The following is a 20,576-nucleotide window of genomic DNA, read 5'->3' as shown; positions in this document are numbered from 1 at the left end:
TATAGTAACTAACGTTCTTATAGCACTGTATAGTTGACAGAGTGCCTTATATGCTTTACTTGATAATGAAGACGAAGTGGTTATGAAGAGTAGAGTAAACATAGTTAAGCTTTCAAAGTACACATGTATAGCATTTAGGGGCCTGGCACTCTACTTCTTATTGGGAGGTACATAAAGCTGGTTTCCGCCTTCAGATATCATGGTTGACTGAACCTATAACAACTTACTCATAAAACCCAAATGGCTGCTGTTATTTGGCAGAGCTCTGCCTGGCTTTCTTTCCCTTTGGAAGACTCCCTGCTTGTTTCATTTCTTTCAGTGAGAGAGTTGTAAACATTTTTTTTCTCTTCAGATTTTTATTTAATTTTTTTTTTTTTTTTTTTAACGTTTATTTATTTTTGAGACAGAGAGAGACAGAGCATGAACGGGGGAGGGGCAGAGAGAGAGGGAGACACAGAACCGGAAGCAGGCTCCAGGCTCTGAGCCATCAGCCCAGAGCCTGACGCGGGGCTCGAACTCACGGACCGCGAGATCGTGACCTGAGCCGAAGTCGGACGCTTAACCGACTGAGCCACCCAGGCGCCCCTTCAGATTTTTATTTAAATTCTAGTTACTTCACATACAGTGTAATAACTGGTTTCAGGAGTAGAATTCAGTGATTCATCCCTTACAACACCCAGTGCTCATCATAACAAGTGACCTCCTGAATACCCATCACCCATCTAGCCCATCCCCCACTCACCTCCCTCCATCAACCCTGTTTGTTCTCTTTCACAGCCTCTTGTGCGTTGTTACCCTTTCTGTTTTTGGTGTTTCCCCCCCTCCCCTATGTTCATCTCTTTTGTTTCTTAATTCCACATATGAGTAAAATCATATGGTGTTATTCTTTCTCTGGCTGATCTGTTTTGCTTAGCATAATATACTTTAGTTCCATCCGTGTTGTTGCAAATAGCAAGATTTCATTCTTTTTGATCACCGAGTAATATTCCATGTACACACACATACACACACACACACAGACACGCACCATGTCTTCTTTATCCATTCTCAGTTGATGGACATTTGGGCTCTTTCCATACTTTGGGTATAGTTGATAATGCTGCTATAAATACTGGGGAGCATGTGCCTCTTTGATTCTATATTTTTGTATCCTTTGGGTAAATACCTAGTAGTGCAATTGCTGGATCGTGGGGTAGTTCTAGTTTTGATTTTTTGAGGGACCTCCGAACTGTTTTCCAGAGTGGCTACACCAGTTTGCATTCCTACCAACAGGGTAAGAGGGTTCCCCTTTCTCCGTATCCCTGCCAATACCTGTTGTTTCTTGTATTATTAATTTGGTATCTTATCATGATTTTGATTGATATTTCCCTAATGATGAGTGATGAAGAGCATCTTTTCATGTGTCTGTTAGCCATCTGTATGTCTTCTGTGGAAATATGTTCATGTCTTTTGCCCATTTCTTCACTGGATTATTTGTTTTTTGGGTGTTGAGTTTGATAAGTTCTTTATATATTGTGAGTACTAACCTGTTATCAGATATGCCATTTGCAAATATCTTCTATTGTATAGGCTGCCTTTTAGTTTTGTTGACTATTTCCTTTGCTGTGCAGAAGCTTTTTATCTTAACTACTAATTTATTTTTTCTTGTTTTCGTTGCCTTCAGTGATGTGTCTGGTAAGAAATTGCTCCAGCCTAGGTCAGAGAGGTTGCTGCCTGTGTTCTCCTCTAGAATTTTGATGGTTTCCTCTCTCATATTTAGGTCTTTTATAAATTTGAATTTTTGCATATGGTGTCAGAAAGGGGTGCAAATTCAATTTTCTACATGTTGTTGTCCAGTTTTCCCAACATTTTTGTTGAAGAGTCTGCCTTTTTTCCATCAGGTATTCTTTCCTTCTTTGTTGAGGATTACTTAACCATGTAGTTGTAGATCCATTTCTGGACTTTCTGTTCTGTTCCATTGATCTGTGTGTCTGTTTTTGTGCCAGTACCATACTGTCTTGATGATTACAGTTTTGTAATATAGCTTAAAGTCCGGAACTGTGATGCTTCCAGCTTTGCTTTTCTTTTTTATGATTGCTTTGGCCATTTGGAGTCTTTTGTCGTTCCATACAAATTTTAGGATTGTTCTAGCTCTGTGAAAAATGCTAATGGTATTTTGATAGAGATTGCATTAAATGTGTAGATTGCTTTGGGTAGTATGGACATTTTAACAGTGTTCTTCCAATCCATGAACATGGAATATTTTTCCTTTTTGCAGTTGGGGGGGGGGTCCTCTTCAATTTCCTTCGTAAGTGTTACACAGTTTTACTGTTACACAGTTTTACTGGTTAGGTTTATTCCTAGGTATCTTATGATTTTTGGTGCATTTGTAAATGGGATTGATTCCTTGACTTTTCTTTCTGCTGCTTCATTATTGGTATATAGAAATGCAACAGATTTCTGTACATTGACTTTATATCCTGAGACTTTGCTGAATTCATGTATTCTAGCAATATTTTGGTGGAATCTTTGGGTTTTCCACATAGAGTAACATGCTGTCTGTAAATAGTGAAAGTTTGACTTCTTCCTTGCCGACTTGGATGCCTTTTATTTCTTTTTGTTGTCTGATTGCTGAGGCTAAGACTTCCAGTGTTATGACAAATAGTAATGGTGACAGTGGGCATCTGTCTTGTTCCTGACCATACAGGAAAAGCTCTCAGTTTTTCCCCATTTGAGGATGATATTAGCTGTGAGTCTTTTGTATATGGCCTTTATGATGTTGAGGTATGTTCCATTTATTCCTACTTGTTGAGGGTTTTTATCAAGAATGGATGCTGTATTTTGTCAAATGCTTTTCTGCATCTATTAAGAGGGATTATACAGTTTTTATCCTTTCTTTTATTAATGTGGCGTATCATATTGAATGATTTGCAGATACCAAACCAGCTCTGTAGCCCAGGAATAAATCCCACTTTATTGTGGTGAATAATTCTTTTCATGTACTGTTGAATTCTATTTGCTAGTATCTTATTGAGATTTTTTGCATCCATGCTTATCAGGGATATTGACCTGTAATTTTCCTTTTTATTGGGTCTTTGTCTGGCTTTGGAGTCAAGGTAATGCTAGCTGCATAGAAGGAGTTTGGAACTTTTCCTTCCATTGCTATTTTTTGGAACAGGTTAAGAAGAATAGGTAGTAACTCTTTAAATATCTGGTAGGATTTCTCTGGGAAGCCATCTGGCTCTGTACTTTTATTGGGAGATCCTTCCTTCTTTCCTTCTTTCCTTCTTTCCTTCCTTTCTTCCTTCCTTTCGAGAGCATGGATGGTTGACACGGGCGGGGTGGGGGGAGAGAGAGAGAGAGAGAGAGAGAGAGAGAGAGAGAGAGAGAGAGTCAGTCTTAAGCAAGCTTGATGTTCATGATGTTCAGTGTGGAGTCCGACATGGGGCTCAATCCCACAACCCTGGGATCATGACCTGAGGTGAAATCAAGAGTTGGACGCTCAACAGACTGAGCTACCCAGCGCCCCTGTTGGGAGATTTTTTTTTTTAAGTTTATTTATTTATTTTGAGAGAGAGAGCTAGCAGGGAATGGACAGACAGAATCTCACATAGGATCTGCTCTGTCAGCATGGGGCTTGAACCCACAAACCATGAGATCATGACAGAGCTGAAATCAAGAGTCCGATGCGACTGAGCAATCCATGCGCCCCAGGAGATTTTTGATTACTGATCAGTTTCTTTGCTGGTTATGGGTTTGTTCAAATTTTCTGTTTCTTCCTGTTTCAGTTTTGGTAGTTTTTATGTTTCTAGGAATGTGTCCATTTCTTCCAGATTACCGAGTTGATTGACATAATTTTTCCTAATACTCTCTTACGGTTATTTGTATTTCTGTGGTGTTGGTTATGATCTCTCCTCTTTCATTCCTGATTTTATTTATCTAGGTTCTTTCTCTTTTCTTTTTGATAAGTCTGGCTAGGGGGTTATCAATTTTATTAATACATTCAAAGAGTCAGCTCTTAGTTTTGTTGATCTGTTCTACTGGGTTTTGTTTGTTTGTTTCTACTTCATTTATTTCTGCTCTAGTCTTTATTATTTCCCTTTTTCTGCTGGCTTTAGGCTATATTTTCTGTTCTTTTTTAGCTTCTTTACATGTAAGTTTAGGTTGTGTCTTTGAGACTTTTCTTGCTTCTTGAGGTAGGCCTGTATTGAATATACTTCCCTCTTAGGACTGCCTTGCTGCATCCCAAAGGTTTTGGACTGTCATGTTTATATTTTCATTTGCTTCCATGTACTTCTTTATTTCTTCTTTAATTTTCTGATTTACCCATTCATTCTTCAGTAGGATGTTCTTTAACCTCCATGTATCTATGGTCTTTCCAAATATTTTCTTGTGGTTGACTTCAGGTTTCATAGCTTTGTGGTTTGAAAATATGCATGGAATGATCTAGATCTTTTTGTGTTTGTTGAGGGCTGATTTATGACCCAGTATGTTTGTTGCACTGGTTCTCACTACTTGCCCCTGTAGAGATGCATATGCAAGGTGCAGGGGCGCAGGGCTTAGTGTAAGCACCCGGTCTCCACTTGGTGGTCCTCTTTAGCTCACTGAGATTGCTCAGTACTGATGGGCGGCGGGGGGAGGGAGAGTGCAAAATGGCTTAGCCTGGCTCTTCCGTCCCCAGAGCAGGGAGCTTGTGCCTGCCACTTTTCGTGTAGTCCTCACAGAAAATCACTTCTCTTGTGTCCCTGGCTTTCATCAAATCCCTGTCTTCATGCTGTCTGTGTCTGAGCTGTTTTATCTCAGGTGTGTGGCTTGATTTCTAAACTCCGAATTTTAGGGACTTGTGCAGCAGGGCCCTGTGCTGATCCTCTGGGGGAGGGTCTCGCCAAGCTGTTGCCCCTTGCCAACTGTCCCAGGAAAGTGTTTGCAGGACCGCGCAGTGGTTTGGAGTTCATGGCAAAGTGGAGCAGAAAACTGGCATCAAGACTCGCTGTCCTCAGTCAGTGTCCCTGCTCCTATGCCTGGGAATCGTGTAGCACGTTAGCACCACCCTTTCTTCTGTCCCCTAGAAGGCCTTGCTGCCACTCCCAAGTGCAATCCAAGCAGGGGATCTATTTCTCCCCAACAACCAGAGAATCCTCAGACCACACTGTCTTCTGCAGGGTCTCCACCCTCCTTCCCCACGGGAATACTGCTAAGCCAGACACGACCTTGGCAGTGGTGGACTTCTAAAACTTGTTGCACTCTACTCCTTACAATACTTTGCAGTAGTCTTTTTTTTTTAGCAGGGCTCCCTCTCCTCTGGAGCACCCTCAGTTCTTATCTCCCCCAAATCAACTCTCTGCAGATTCTACCTTCCACAATTTTACTTGTAGTGTTATTTTTTCAGTCAGTTGATTTCTTGGGTGTTCAGAATGACTGGATATTTATCTAGCTGTGTTCAAGGGAAGAGGGAAGCTTCCCCCTATCCCTCCATCTTAATTAACTTCTACCCTCTAAACATTTGAATTTATTTCTAAAGATAAGATGAAAGACCTAGAGATACAGATTTGAATTCTCCAGGCCCCCTTAGACCCTAATTATGGTTCTGAATCAAAGTTACTATCCGTAGGATAATGATTTGCTCTTCCTGACTTAGGCCTTCAACACAAGAACACTTAGCACTTAAGTAGCCCTGTATAATTAATATTCTGTGTGTTGTACATATGTTAATTCATTCTATCATCAAAGCAAGGAACTTTGAAAAGCAGTTTCTTTATTTTACCAATAAAATTGACTGTCCTTGGTTAGTTGGGTGATTAGTGGAAGAACTCAGTTTCCTTAGTCTTAGTCCAGTAGATTAAAAAAAAAGAGAGAAAGGGTTGTGTAGTGTTAAGGTACTTGAACAGAGCATCTTATATTTAGGAATGCTAGGGATTTAGTGTTTAAATTGCATAATGTTGGCTATATACTGCCTTTATTGGGTGGCAGAATACATATTCCCCAAATGCTAGGTCTGCATTTGAAGAAACAAATAAACTATTTGAAGATTCAATATATGAAACTAGAGGTAGTGATCTTAAATTGATATAGCAGGCATTTAGAAAATGTTCAAGAAGTATGTATGTGTAAATTGCAAGGAACATAATATATTTTTCGTAATTAATGTCATATATGATTAGCTTAAAGTCTTATTTATTTACTTTTTTTGAGAGAAGCAAGATTATCATTAATTCAATATTTTACTAAAATACCTATGAGGTTTCCTATGAGGCCCATCAGAGACTATGTGTACAGCTAGACATTTTTCCCACTTTTCAAATTTAATTGTCTAATAAAGCATCTGTATATGTAAGGTTAAAATGTAAGTTATTCACATTTCAATCATTAATGGATACTTTTGTTTGTTTTACTGCAGGCCATTTTGGACATGACATATTTTGAGGAGAACAAACTAGTAGATGAAGATTTTCCTGAGGACTCTTCACAGAAAGTAAAAGAGCTGATCAGTTTTCTTTCAGAACCAGAAATTTTAATTAAAGAAAATAATATGCATCCAAAAGTAAGTTTTGTAGTCCTGTGAATTATGGTGGAATGCTGTTTCTTCCTCTTCTGCTCTTTAGAGTCTGTCATTTCTTCTTCTGGAATGTGTCTTGGTCTCTGTTTAAAATGAAGATTAAAGGAGGGATGTATGAGACTTTAACACTTCAGACCAACATCACGACTAAAGTATCACATACATGTTTCAGAATATTTGCATGATGGAATTGTATTGGAATTACTGGTGCCTGATCATTTTCTAAACACAGATATTTGCTATTTCTGCTCCCTTTACTTCTGCAGATTGAAGGTCCTGAGGGATCTAATTAACATATCTCTTGTCCTTTTTACAGTCTTTTTCCTCCTGGGCATTTGCTGCTTTTCTTCCTATTGACCACCTCATCCCTCTGAGGCCCTCAGAGCCTGGCTCTTGTTCTTCCCCAAACATCTGCCCTTTCTCCCATCCTGGAAAGATACACCCTCACCGAGGATATCTTAATCCTCTGATTTTCTCTATTCTGTCTGCTTGACAACCTGTTCACATGCTTTTTATTGTCATCTCTATTTAGATGATTCCAAGATTTTTGTCTAGCCCTGGCTATTCTTGCAAGCAAATAATTTATTATATTTAACTGCCTGCTGGCTCTCTTTACCTAGATTTTTTTTTTTCTCTATGTGTTTATCAGGGATGTTAACTGTGGGAACAAATAATCCCAAGTTTTAAATGATACAACACAGTAAAAGTTTCATATATTAAAACCTTATATATATATTTTTTCATTATTTTATTCTAACAGTACTACAAGTGTCATCTTGTTTCAAGTAACAGATTTCTAAAAAGTTACCCTTTTTTAACACTTATTTTTTATTGAACTGTTGTTGACATACAATGTTACATTAGTTTCAAGTGTATGGTATAGTGATTCAACAATTTCGTACGTTATGCTATGTTCATAAGTGTAGCTACATCTTCCAAGGCAATTACAATACCATTGTACCCATTTTCCCTGTGATTTACTCATTCCATAACTTAGGGAGCCTGTATATCCCACTCTCTCTCCTTCACCTGTTTTGCCCATTCCTCTGGCAACCATCAGTTTGTTCTCTATTTATGAGTCTGATTCTGCTTTTTGTTTGTTTATCCATTTGTTTTGTTTTTTAGATTTCACACGTAAGTGAAATCGCGTGGTATTTGTCTTTCTCTGTCTGATTTATTTTTCCTAGCACGATACCATGTAGGTCTATCTATGTTATCACAAATGGCAAGATCTTTTCTTTTTTATGGCTGAATAATAACCCTTTGTATTTACCACATCTTTTTTATCCATTTATCTATTAATGGACATTTGGGTTATTTCCATATCTTGGCTATTATAAATAATGCTGCAATAAACGTAGGAGTGCATATATTTTTTTAAATTAGTCTTTTTGTTTTGGGTAAATACCCAGTAGTGGAATTACTTGATCATACAGTAATTCTATTTTTAATTGTTGAGGAACATTCATACTGTTTTCTCAGTGGCTGCACCAATTTACATTCCTACCAATAGCATACAAGGGTTCCTTTTTCTCCACATCCTTACCAACACTTATTATTTCTTGTCTTTTTGATTCTAGCCATTCTGACAGGTGCAAGATGATATCTCATTGTGATTTTGATTTGCATTTCCCTGATAATTAGTAATGTTGAGCATCTTTTCATGTGTCCGTTGGCCATCTCTATATATCTTCGTTTGAAAAATGTCTATTCACGTCCTCTGTTCGCTTTTTGATTGGATTATTTGGGGTTTTTTTGGTGTTAAGCTATATAGATTCTTTATATGTTTTGGATATTAACCCCTTATCAGGTATATCATTATGTTATTTGCAAACATCTTCCATTCAGTAGGTTGCATTTTCATTTGTTGATGGTTTCCTTTGCTGTGCAGAAGCTTTTTGTTTTGATGTAGTCTCAGTAGTTTATTTCTTTTGTTTCCGTTGCCTCAAGAAAAATACCTAAAAAAATATTGCTAAGGCCAATATCAAAGAAATTACTGCCTATGTTTTCTTCTAGGCGTATTGTGGTTTTAAGTCTTACGTTTAGGTCTTCATTTTATTTTGAGTTTATTTTTGTGTATGGTGTAAGAAAGTAATCAGTTTCATTCTTTTTCATGTAGCTGTCCAGTGTTCCCAGCATGATTTATTGAATGAAAAGTTATCTTTTTAATCAGATTATGGAATACTTATATTTCAGATATATTAGAAATGGCTACTAAAATACTTAAATATTATTTTCTAAAAAATTGTAAATTGGAGTAGTTATTTTCACGTAGCAATAGATTTCTAAACTTATAATTGATTCAAACAAAGTAAGGCATTCATGAATAATAAGTAGCCAAGTAAAGGGCAAATTTTGTGAAATGAAAGTGTTTTGAATTGCTCAATATTTTGGAATTTAATTTTGATTTTTACAGATGTGAGGTTTCTTTTTTTAGCTAAGTCTTTGTTGTGTTTCAGCCCTGCGATTTGCTTGGGGATGAACTTCTGGAATGCCTCTCTTGGAGAAGAGGCGCTCTACTCTATATGTATTGTCATTCTCTGACCAAAAGGAGAGAGTGGCTCACAAGAAAATCCAGTTTGCTTAAAAAGGTAAAAAGGTGTTCCTTACACATTTTAGATTGTTGACTTTACAGGTTTCAAAAAGCTGTCATTGGTGTAGTACGAAGAGTAGTGGAATCAAAGGGTCTGGGTTTGCACTCCAGGTTTCAACTTACTAGCTATGTATTCTTAAGCATATGGGAATTATTGTGAAGATTAAATAAGATAACATGTGAAAGCCTTTGTAAACTGGGAAGTTTACGTGCTTTTTTTAAGTTTGGGATTTTTTTTTAAATAGAATATAGATTGTCTGTATTAATTTCTAAGCATATTTATGGCCTGAAGGAAACAAACTTGGCTGTGACCCTCTCTCTGTCAGCAGATCACTCATAAAGAACCACGTGACCCTACTGTAGAACACTGTAACCCTCTGATTCATCTTGACTCTTCTGACCAAATCTGTAAATCCAAAGAACCTGTCTTACATTGTTTCACTAAGAATTCAAACTTGAGTTGGTTGTATACATAGTTTATGCGGGCCTAGAAATGAGAGGTTACCCTTGATGTAAAATTTTGTTCATAGTATTTCTTAAATTATAATAAGTACATGTTTTAATAAATTGTTTTTGAACAATTACTTGTTATTTTATCTTTTTCTTCCTCTGTTAACATCTTTGACAAATATATTACTGAGTCATGTGTTCTTGATTAGTTTTTTCTTTTTTTATCTCCCATACTCTTTTGCTAATTGGAGCATTTGGAAGGTTGTATTTATAAAAGTTTTGGGATGGGGTGGGTCCTTCTACCATTGTGCTATAATAACCACAAGATACATTTACAAACTAGTCAATTTTCTCTTAAGTAAAGAATGGGGGGGGGGGAATTAACGTTTGAGGTTTCTACAGTTCTTCATATAATACTTATAATTCTTTGGCTTTGATTTTCATTTAGTATCTTATTGATGGAATCAGTTACTTGCTACAGATGCTAAATTATCGGTGTCCTATCCAGTTAAATGAAGGAGTTTCTTTCCAAGACTTAGACACAGCTAAATTACTGAGTGAAGGTAATGTGATCTCTTTTTGCAGTTTCCTGTTTTAAAGGTTTTTTTTTTTTCTTAATTTTTACGTTTACTAGACTTTATTCTGTTTTAAATGAATTTCAAGGTACATTATATACCAAAAAATAAAAGGGCTTTTAAATATCTTCTCATGTAAAAAATAAAAAATACTGCTATTCCCTTTATAGTAACTTTGAAAGAATTATATGTCATGCTGCTTTTATTTCGTATCCCCAATTAGCCCAATTAGGCACTAGATTCGGCTACTTGAAACAGACTGGAAATAACTTTTTTTAAGTTTATTTATTTTGAGAGAGTGAGAGAGAGAGAGCCATGCATGCAAGCTGGGGAGGGTCAGAGAGAAAGGGAGAGAGAGAATCCTAAGCAGACTCTGCACTGTCAGCATAGAGCATGACTTGGGCCTTGAACTCACAAACCTTGAAATCATGACCTGAGCCTAAATCAAGAGTTGGATCCTATCCGACTGAGCCACCCGGGTGCCCCGGAAGTAACTTTTAAACAAGTAGAAATTTACTGCTCTTTCACATAAAAATGGTCTTAAGGGGCACATGGGTGGCTTAGTCAGTTGAACGTCTGACTTCTGCTCAGATCATGATCTCGCGGTTCCTGGGTTCAAGCCTCATGTTGGGTTCTGTGCTGACAGCTCAACTTGGAGCCTGGAGCCTGCGTCAGATTCTGTGTGTCTCTCTCTCTCTGTCTCTGCCCTTCCCTCACTTGCACTCTCTCTCAAAAATAAATAAACACTGAGAAAAAAAAACCAACAACCAAAACCAGAGCTGATTATGGTGATCCTATCAGGATCCTACCTTTTTCCTCCATCATCTTCAGAACTACAGCCTTACAGCTTCAGAGGGAGGCATTTATACAGAATACATGTAAATAGTACTTCCCAGAGTTGTGCAACATGCACCTCTGTTGAGGGTATTGCATTCTCAGTGTCTCAACATGCTTCTGGAGGTCTTTTCATCCCACCTGTGTTTCAGTCTATAGGAATGGCAAAAAGATGTTTCTTTCAGTCAACACTGCTCCTTTGGAAAACCTTCTTAGAAGTTTCTGACACTTAAAACTTCCACCTACATTTCACTGGCAATAATTTAATCACATGGCTTCAAACAGCTACAAGGGAACCTGGGATTACAGTATAGCCCGTCACCTGATACATTGCCATCCCAAATAAAATTGTCTCTTAACTAAGAAAGAAGGGAAGAATGAATACTGGGTGGCAAATGTTAGTTCCTATCATATCTATCCACCTGAAAATATTAGGAACTGGATATAGAGCATCATTTGGGTTTTAGACTGAGGTGTGGGAGGGAAGAACCACTTATTTTTGCCATCTCTTTGTAAGTGGAGGAACTGATGTCATGATAAGCCAGAAGATGTGTTGAAGGTCACATAGCTGGCAAGTGACATTAGATTATATGTGTAAACTTTCTTTTTACTTCATCTGAAATTTTGATGGGGAGAAATCAAATACGGAGAAGAAGAAAACTTAGGGAAAATTCTATATTTCAATTTTATAAGTATATTTTAATTATCCTTTTTTCTTTGTTAGCTTTTGTAGGTTTTTCCATTTTATTTGAAAACACTGCTTAGAAAAAGCAGCATGATTTAAGCTACTGAAAGTTGTTATTTTCAGTTAATTCAGGCACGTAGCTGTCCTAAAAATTGCAAATACCAAATGCTCCTCCAGTGGGCCTGTTTTGACAAACATGGTGTTTTGGTTTATTTGTAGGAAGTATTTCTTGCGGATAACTAGTAAACTGATTAGCTGCATTGACAGTGGCCTTCCTAAAATCTCCTCACCCACCAATATGGATTGATGTAAAAGAAAAAGTAGGGATGGGCACGAAAGCCTATTTGGAACCAAAGAAAGTAGCAAGAGTCACCAATTTCTCTTATTCTCTCATTTCTAGTCATAGGGTAGTATACTCTTACAGCCTAGAATTTTCTCTTCAGGATGTTTGTGGTACTAGTGTCTTCTCTTAAATCATAATTTGATTGCATTAGCCCCTAGCTTCCACTACTTCTTCCACAGGAGAATCAAAAGGGACAGATAGGGTCTCTTTTTTCCAGGAAAAAAAAAAAAAGAAAACAACATCCACTCCATAGCACTTTTGCCACAGGGCTAGGTACTCTTCTGGTGTTGGCTTCTTGTTCTCATCTAAAGCAGTTTGTTCCTCCCTACTTCATCTCTCTTAAGATGTAGGTTAGGAGCCAGGAAGCCTACCTGGCTGAATTACTCCTGATACCCCATCAGAGAGGTTCTAATTTTTTTTCTTCACTTAAAACATTTATTCAAAAATGAAAACAATGTAAGTGTTTTGACATGATAGTTTTTGTATACTTAAATCTGTATATTTTTATACATACTATGGTTTTGAAAATTAGTTCTTAGTATTCTGTAAGTGTGAAAATTTTATTTTAGACTTAGGAAGGATCTTAGAGATTTTATTTTATTTTATTTTATTTATTTATTTATTTTAATTTTTTAATGTTTATTTATTTTTGAGACAGAGAGAGACAGAGCACGAGCAGGGTAGGAACAGAGAGAGAGGGAGACATAGAATCCGAAGTGGGCTCCAGGCTCTGAGCTGTCAGCACAGGGCCCGATGCAGGGCTCGAACTCATGGACTGGGAGATCATGATGTGAGCTGAAGTCAGATGCTTAACCGACTAGCCACCCAGGGGCTATTTATTTATTTATTTATTTATTTATTTATTTTAAATTTAAAAAAAAATTTGCATCCAAATTGGTTAGCATATGGTGCAACAATGATTTCAGGAGTAGATTCCTTAGTGCCCCTTACCCATTTAGCTTATCCCCCCCTCCCACAATCCCTCCAGTAACCCTCAGTTTGTTCTCCGTATTTATGAGTCTCTTCTGTTTTGTCCCCCTCCCTGTTTTTATATTATTTTTGTTTCCCTTCCCTTATGTTCATCTGTTTTGTCTCTTAAAGTCCTCATATGAGTGAAGTCATATGATTTTTCTTTCTCTAATTTCGCTTAGCATAATACCCTTTAGTTCCATCCATGTAGTTACAAATGGCAAGATTTCATTCTTTTTGATTGCCGAGTAATACTCCATTGTATATATATACCACATCTTCTTTATCCATTCATCGATTGATGGACATTTGGGCTCTTTCCATACTTTGGCTATTGTTGATAGTGTTGCTATAATCATGGGGGTGCATGTGTCCCTTCAAAACAGCACACCTGTATCCCTTGGATAAATGCCTAGTAGTGTAATTGCTGGGTCGTAGGGTAGTTCTATTTTTAGTTTTTTGAGGAACCTCCATACTGTTTTCCAGAGTGGCTGCACCAGCTTGCATTCCCATCTAATTATTTTTTAATATTTTATTAGCCAATATTAAACATAATTCTGAATAATCCTTAATATTAATTTTAAAAGTTCTACATGAATTCAAAATGTTTTTGTGGCCAGATCTTAGTGATAATTTACCCAACTTTAGAACTTAAGAACACAGTGACCTAAATGATTCTTTAAAAAAAATCTCTGACAAACTGTTTTTTAGGGGGTTGGGAGTGATGGACCTCTTTTATAGGTAAAATAGAGATAGAAATGCAAATTAAATGAGGATTATATTAGTGATCATTTGACTTTTCTAGTGTAACTGAAATGAGAAGGAAAAATGCTTAATGACATAAAAGGAATTTATTAGAGTTTTAATAACCAAGGTTTCTTTTTAAATATTTAAATTCTAATCTCTCAACCTAAATGATTTTCCCAGGAATATTTAGTGACATTCATTTGCTGGCTATGATGTACAGCGGAGAAATGTGTTACTGGGGATTGAAGCATTGTGCAGATCAACAGCCAGAAAATCATGAAGTGGATAGTGGTGTTTCCGGAGCAAGCTACACGACACAGAAAGAACCCTTGGATTTCCGAGAAGTAGGAGAAAAAATTTTGAAAAAGTATGTATCTGTGTGCGAAGGACCCCTGAAAGAACAAGAATGGAATACAGCAAATGCAAAACAAATTTTAAACTTCTTTCAGCATCATACCAACCAGTAAGTTCAGCTATTCTTTTTGAAACAGAAGAACAAAACAACCCGTGAAATGGAAAAAGTTCCAGAAAAGAAGACATATTGACACTGAGCTTAAGAATGTTACACTATGTAAAGATAACCAGCAGGGTTACCTATTTTTAAATGCCATCGCCATCTTTCATTACATATTTTTAAATCTATGAAGGAACAATTCTTTAATTTCTAAGATGGCATGTAATTTTAATTCAGCCATCCTGTAACTAATACTAAGTAGTAATCCAGTTTAGCTTTTTAGAATTTTTTTATTACTTTAGGTTTCTTTTTTTAATATTGTGACATAAAATTGACCACTTTAAATATCTTCAGATTATCTTTAGGTCTATCTTGAAGCTACGCTTCAGCGATTAAAATCAAGTCACCTCATTGCTTTAGATGGATAAAAAATGGGCAAAATAGAAGATTACAGTATTTAGACTCCCATTTCCAGAATAAGATAAATAATGCAATGCCACAAGAGAATTGTTTGATTTTTTTTCACCATGTATTACTAATAGAATTAAAAAATTTTATGCTATTGGGCTTTATATAACCATTTTCAAATGATTTTCCTGTTTTGTTAAAAGAAAATGGATGGCTTATCAAATGAGTAATGAAGGTGAAACCAATTTAGGTTAGTCCATCATTAGCTCATATGTGTTTAGAGCACACCTTTTTGGATGTATTGAAATTTTAATATTCTTGTCTTTAATAATAGAGATGGCCAGAGAACCTAACTTTCTATCTTGCTTACGGTATTTCTGTCTACCTCAACTCCTCTTGTCTTCTTGGGATGATCTGTCTAATACCTTGCTGATATCCTTGACTTCTGTGCCAGTGACTTCATCACATTCCAGGAGCTTACTCCCATAGCTACACCTTGAATGAAAATCACCATCTTGTGTTCTCTTTCTGAAATCTTAAATTGCAGTAACCGATAACAATTTCTATCTTTCCAGCTTTTTCACTTCCTCATTTTTGTTGATTTTTCTTTCCCTGTATTTCTATTCTTTTTTTTTTTTAATTTTTTTTTTAACGTTTATTTATTTTTGAGACAGAGAGAGACAGAGCATGAACGGGGGAGGGGCAGAGAGAGAGGGAGACACAGAATCAGAAGCAGGCTCCAGGCTCTGAGCCATCAGCCCAGAGCCAGACATGGGGCTCGAACCCACGGACCGCGAGATCGTGACCTGAGCTGAAGTCGGACGCTTAACCGACTGAGCCACCCAGGTGCCCCCCTGTATTTCTATTCTATCTCTAGCTTCTTTACAGCCTTCTCTTGACTGTTCCTCTTTCTCCTAAACCATCAGCCCGTTTCAGATTTTCTTCCTTTCCTCCAGCTTCAGCTTTATAAGGGTCACCAGTTGAAGTGCTCTCCACAGCCCCTTCAAGTCCGTTGTCCTCTTGTCCTTCAGTGTAACCATTCTGCACATCTCACCATTGAATTTATCCTGTCACCCACCTTTTCTGGAATGCTGTGTCCCATGTGAAGTTCATGTAACCCTTCAAGGTGTAATCCCTATGAGTGTCTCACCTTCGACTTTAGAAGAGCCCTCAGTATAAGCCTCTTGTTTGTTCCTGCTGTGGCTCCTCTCCTTTTCTCTTGGTGGCTAATCTAAACCTCACTACTTTTTTCATGTCCTCTGTCTCCTCCCTTAGCATATGGCGCTTGGTCCGCTCTTACAGAAAATTCAGACTATGAGGAGTTTAATTTCTATTTCCCAGCTTTGCCGTACTCATTTTCCCCATTTTTAGAAGAAAAGAGGTCACCTGCTTCCTGTCTAAAGCTGATCTCCACCTCTCCTCATTTCCCCTGGAGCTTCTTTTTTTTTCCTGCTTGTCCCTTAGATATTGCTCTTCCCTGAAGGTCTGTTTTCTTTTTCCCCTCCCCCCCCCTTTCCTTCTCTCCCTCCCTCCCAATCTCACTCTCGCTCTTTTTTTTTTTTTTTTAAACTTTAAATACTCTTAGGTGATGTCATTCATAGCCCTGGCTGCTTGTGACAGCTATAATGTTAGGCTGACTTCTAGACTTGCAACTCAAATCCCAGCTTCTCCTGCTCTCTGAGCCTTCTTTCTAACTGCCTATTAAATATCTTCACTCACACAATTTTGGTAATTCAGTATGTCCAAACAACTAACCCTCATCTTTTGTTTAAAATCCTTTTTGGTTCATGTTTTTTCTTTCTTTCTTTCTTTTTTTTTTTTTTTGTTTTCTTTTTTTGGTCTTTCACAGAGCAAGGCAACAAAGAATGCCACAATCTAGTTTCTGTCTACCTCCCCAGTTTTCTCTCTGCAGTGCATCCCATGTTATCATGTTCTAGTTCAGTGTTCCTCAGCATTTACAACCCAGGCTGCTTTTTGATAAACATTCTGATAGAACATCTTGGTATAAGGAAAATCTCTCCCTATCCCTGCCCGTCTCCTTGCTTATCCTTATGCAACAGAGATTTTTATTTAATATAGCTTTTTTAACCAGTTTTACTACAAAAATACCTTTGTGCTTTCTAAGTATAAAAATTTAGATCATTTTTAGTATGGTTTTAGAACCACACGCCCCCTTACCCCCACCTTTTGGAGCATGATGATCAATTGCAAATACTTCAGTTCCTTTCCCATTGGGGTCCCCTCAGTACTCTGCAGATCTCATTACTTCTGCCGGGAATGCTTTGCCCTTCTTTGTGGCCAGGTGAATACTTGTGCTTTAGGACTCAGCTCCAGTGATACTGGATCCATAAGGTTTTTTCAGCCCTTTTCAGTCAAATGTTCCTTTGCTTCTGCTCCCTTAATGTTCCTTCCCATGTTATCAAACAGGTAACACTGCTTTATAGTTCTTTTCCTTATGTGTTGGTGAACTCCATATTTAAAAAATGTATCTTCATACATTGTGCTTAATGAATGGTAGGCCCTTAGTAATGTTTTTTGGTTTTGTTTTGTGGGTTTTTTTGCCTTTTTTTTTTTTTTTTTTTAATTAATAAGAGACACGGTTTTTAAGTGCCGAACTCTGCACAAAAGGGTTGCTGCTATTGGATTCCAAACTGCCATGCCCTCTACACCAGTGGTTAATAAGGCAAATAAGAAATTAGTTCTCAGAGAAGGAAAGTATTATGTAGATTTGGAGCCTGAGAAAAGCATAACTTTCTCTTCAGAAATGGGAACTTCCATTTTGCCTTTACGACCCTTGGGAACCACTTGGGTCTCTCACTGGCTGGTGTAGTTATGAGGGTGCTACTGGGTACTTTTTGTACAACTTTTCCATCCCCCACATAATTGGAGAATGATCTGTAGACCATAACGCTTACAGTGCTTTTTACTTGGGTGTATTACAAAACAATGAACAACAGATTTTTCTATGTATGTGTTAAACCTAAGTAAATTTTATTTCATTTTTAAGTGAAGTATCTTCAAGATAACAAACACTCTACATCAGCAAGGCACTATAATTCCCTCATCAACAATTATTATGTGCCTACTACATGTCAGGTTTCATTTTAGGCATTGATGATATAGCTTTGTAAAACATCATTTTTGGGGGTTTATATTCCAGTGGAGGAAATTAACACATTTTAAGAAATACATGTATCGTGTATTAAGTGGTTAGTGCTATGAAGAATAAAGCAGGGTAAAGGGCTTGTGTGACTCTGGAGAGGAGTGCTGTTTTATGTATGGTGGTTGGGAAGGCGTGCCTATCTACTTTAGCATTAGTGTCTTCAAATTCTCTCCCTTTGGTTAAATGCCTTGCTGCACATTCAGTACATTCATAAAGTTTCTTTCTTATGGAAGTTCTGATACAGAATTAAGGAACGAGTCAGTCACTACGTAAGACCTTTTTCCTTCGATTACATTTAAGACGTTTTCCAGTGTGGGCTTTACTAATGAGTGAGTGAGAACCTAAAGGCCTTGTGTTATTACATGGGGGGTTTCTCTCCATTTTGAGTTCTCTGATTGTTACTAAAACTGTTAAAGGATTTTTTTTTTATATAATCCTTAAATTTGTGTGTTTCTTTTGCAGTGTGAATTTTTTTATGTTAAGTAGTTAAGTTTCAAAGTAAGCTTTGAAACTTAAAGGCCTATCTGCTTTGTGGCATTTATAGGGTTCCTGGCTATTATGAATTGTTTGATGCTGATTAAGTTTCAAATCATGACAAGACTTTCCCTCATACCTTTGCATACAGTAGAGTGAAGTGAGTGAGGGTTGTGGCTAAAACTCCACAATAAAATTACATTCCTATCTTTACCCTCCCACTGTGGGTTCTGTGATGTTCTTTGAAGTGGGAACTGTATCTAAACGTATTCTCAGCTTCATTTTAATGGCATTCTTAAAAACACACAACTGGATAACATGCTAGTTTTGGATGGCTTGGCACTTTTCTCTTGCCACCTACAAGGGCTCCTTTTTTGGCTCTAATAAGGATACCTTATCTGCAACAGAATCCAGGATTCTGTAGTTCTCTAGTGTCACTTCCTTGTATTATTTTTAACACAGTATGAGATAACATGTTAGGAAGTATTGTATTAAAATGCATTTACTGTATCCATAAATAAGTATGTGATATGTATTCATGCTGAAGTTCTTTATTGTTTTTTGTTCTCTTACTTGTAGTGAAGATTTCCAAGTAAAATGTTTTGGAGCATATAAATTTTTTTTAATAAAACCATATTCCCATATTTGTATCTTGGTCTTTATTTTCTTTTATATCTGAGTGTTGTATCAGAATGAAAACTTTCATTGTCTCAGTTTACTTTGACATCTGAACATTATTTCTTATGGTTCTAATAAATTTCATACAGTATAGTATACTGGTTAGGAATATAGGCTCTGGAGCCAGAGATCTGAGGTTAAATATTAGCCCTGTCGTGTCCTAGCTTTGTGGCTTCACATAAATTACTTAAACTTTCTGTACCTTAATATCCTATTTAACAAAGGAGCACTATTAGTACCTACATCACAGGTTATTAGGGATTAAATGAATTAATGTTCGAAGTTGCTTAGTTTAATGCTTAGCACATCCTAAGAGCTCAAAAGACTAGTTTTTATTATTTTCTTTAAGTCTAGTTTTGTGTGTCAGTTCATCATGCTGAAAATATACTTATCAGCCAGGATAATTGAGAGACAAACTCTTGTTCTGGCCAGTGAGCACTCACTCACTGCCTTGTCAGTTCAAGTGGTACTGACCTTATTAAATGGAAAGCAAGTTTCAGAGAAGAAATTACTGGCTAGATAGACAAATGTTTGTTTTAGATATGGCTAGAAGGAAACCTACAATTTTCAGAAATTTTTCAGCCCCAGTCTCACAATGTATATATATATCCCTGTATACCAACATCAACATTTACCTATCAGCTTGATTGACTTGACTTCTAGTACCTTTAGGTCACACTGAACTGACAAGTCAGAGGCATTTAATGAAATACTAGTCATCTAATATCCTTAATATCCTGTTTAAAAAATAGATTAAGCTGGGAAATCCACATGATTGAATGGTACGTAGCTATAAGAAGCAAAAGCAAATATTTCTGTATAATGCTATAGAGTCATCTTAAGTGAAAAACAAGGTGGAAAAGAGTATATAGTACTATTTAAGAAAGGGAATAAATATGTGTGTATAACCTTGTTTGCTTATATATATGTATATTATATATATATAATATATATACATTATATATATACATTATATATACATCATATACATATGTATATATGTATATGATGTATATATATATACGTATATATGTATACATACATATATGTATACATATATATGTATGTATATAATGTATATATATATACGTATATATGTATACATACATATATGTATACATATATACGTATATATATATACATTTTTTTTAATTTAAAAATTAAAAAAAAAAAAAAGTACTTCTGGTGGGAGGTATGGAGAGAGGTACCAGATGGAGGGGACCAGGATAGAAGCTAGACTTCTCTGAATATATCTTAAGTTTTGTACATTTGACTTTGGAGCATGTACTACATTTTTACAAAGCAAGGTTACATCAAAATTAAAAGCAACTCCTAAAATTCCAAAGCAAAATACAACAAATGAGCTGTATTGTGCTTCAAGTTGGTGGCTTGACTACACAGGAATATTTCAATTATTTTTAAAGAACAATAATTTGCACTCCCCTAGTGGATATCCCCAAGGGCTGTGAAGAAATCAAACTCCTCAGTAATTATAGTATTAATAACTCTGCTAATATCATTAGAAATGTGGATTTTCAGTGTAAGGGAAAAGAGACTAAATTGGAATCAAAGAAGGTAAGTAAAAATTCTGTAATTCTGAAGTTGAATAGAAATTAACAGCATGAACTCTTATTTTCTCTACATAAAGACCACCAAATAATGTCCAAA

At 36.6% G+C, this 20,576-nt stretch overlaps 1 protein-coding gene across 2 annotated transcripts in view; it reads left to right on the top strand.

Moving 5' to 3' along the window:
* Positions 1-15,207, top strand: part of CA1H5orf51 (chromosome A1 C5orf51 homolog) — a 37,236-nt gene extending 22,029 nt beyond the window's left edge. For both annotated transcript variants that reach the window (XM_042995679.1, XM_007095435.3), the window contains exons 3-6: positions 6,377-6,520; positions 8,995-9,126; positions 10,027-10,141; positions 13,912-15,207. In XM_042995679.1, the coding sequence (XP_042851613.1) occupies positions 6,377-6,520; positions 8,995-9,126; positions 10,027-10,141; positions 13,912-14,198 (678 nt within the window). In that variant the 3' untranslated portion in view covers positions 14,199-15,207. The remainder of the gene's footprint in view (positions 1-6,376; positions 6,521-8,994; positions 9,127-10,026; positions 10,142-13,911) is intronic.
* Positions 15,208-20,576: the final 5,369 nt, after the last annotated feature.

This window comes from Panthera tigris, chromosome A1 (assembly GCF_018350195.1).
Source record: "Panthera tigris isolate Pti1 chromosome A1, P.tigris_Pti1_mat1.1, whole genome shotgun sequence".
In the NCBI taxonomy this organism is placed as follows: domain Eukaryota; kingdom Metazoa; phylum Chordata; class Mammalia; order Carnivora; family Felidae; genus Panthera; species Panthera tigris.
The sequence above is the reverse complement of the archived record's forward strand: the minus strand, read 5'-3'. Positions and strand labels throughout refer to the sequence as shown.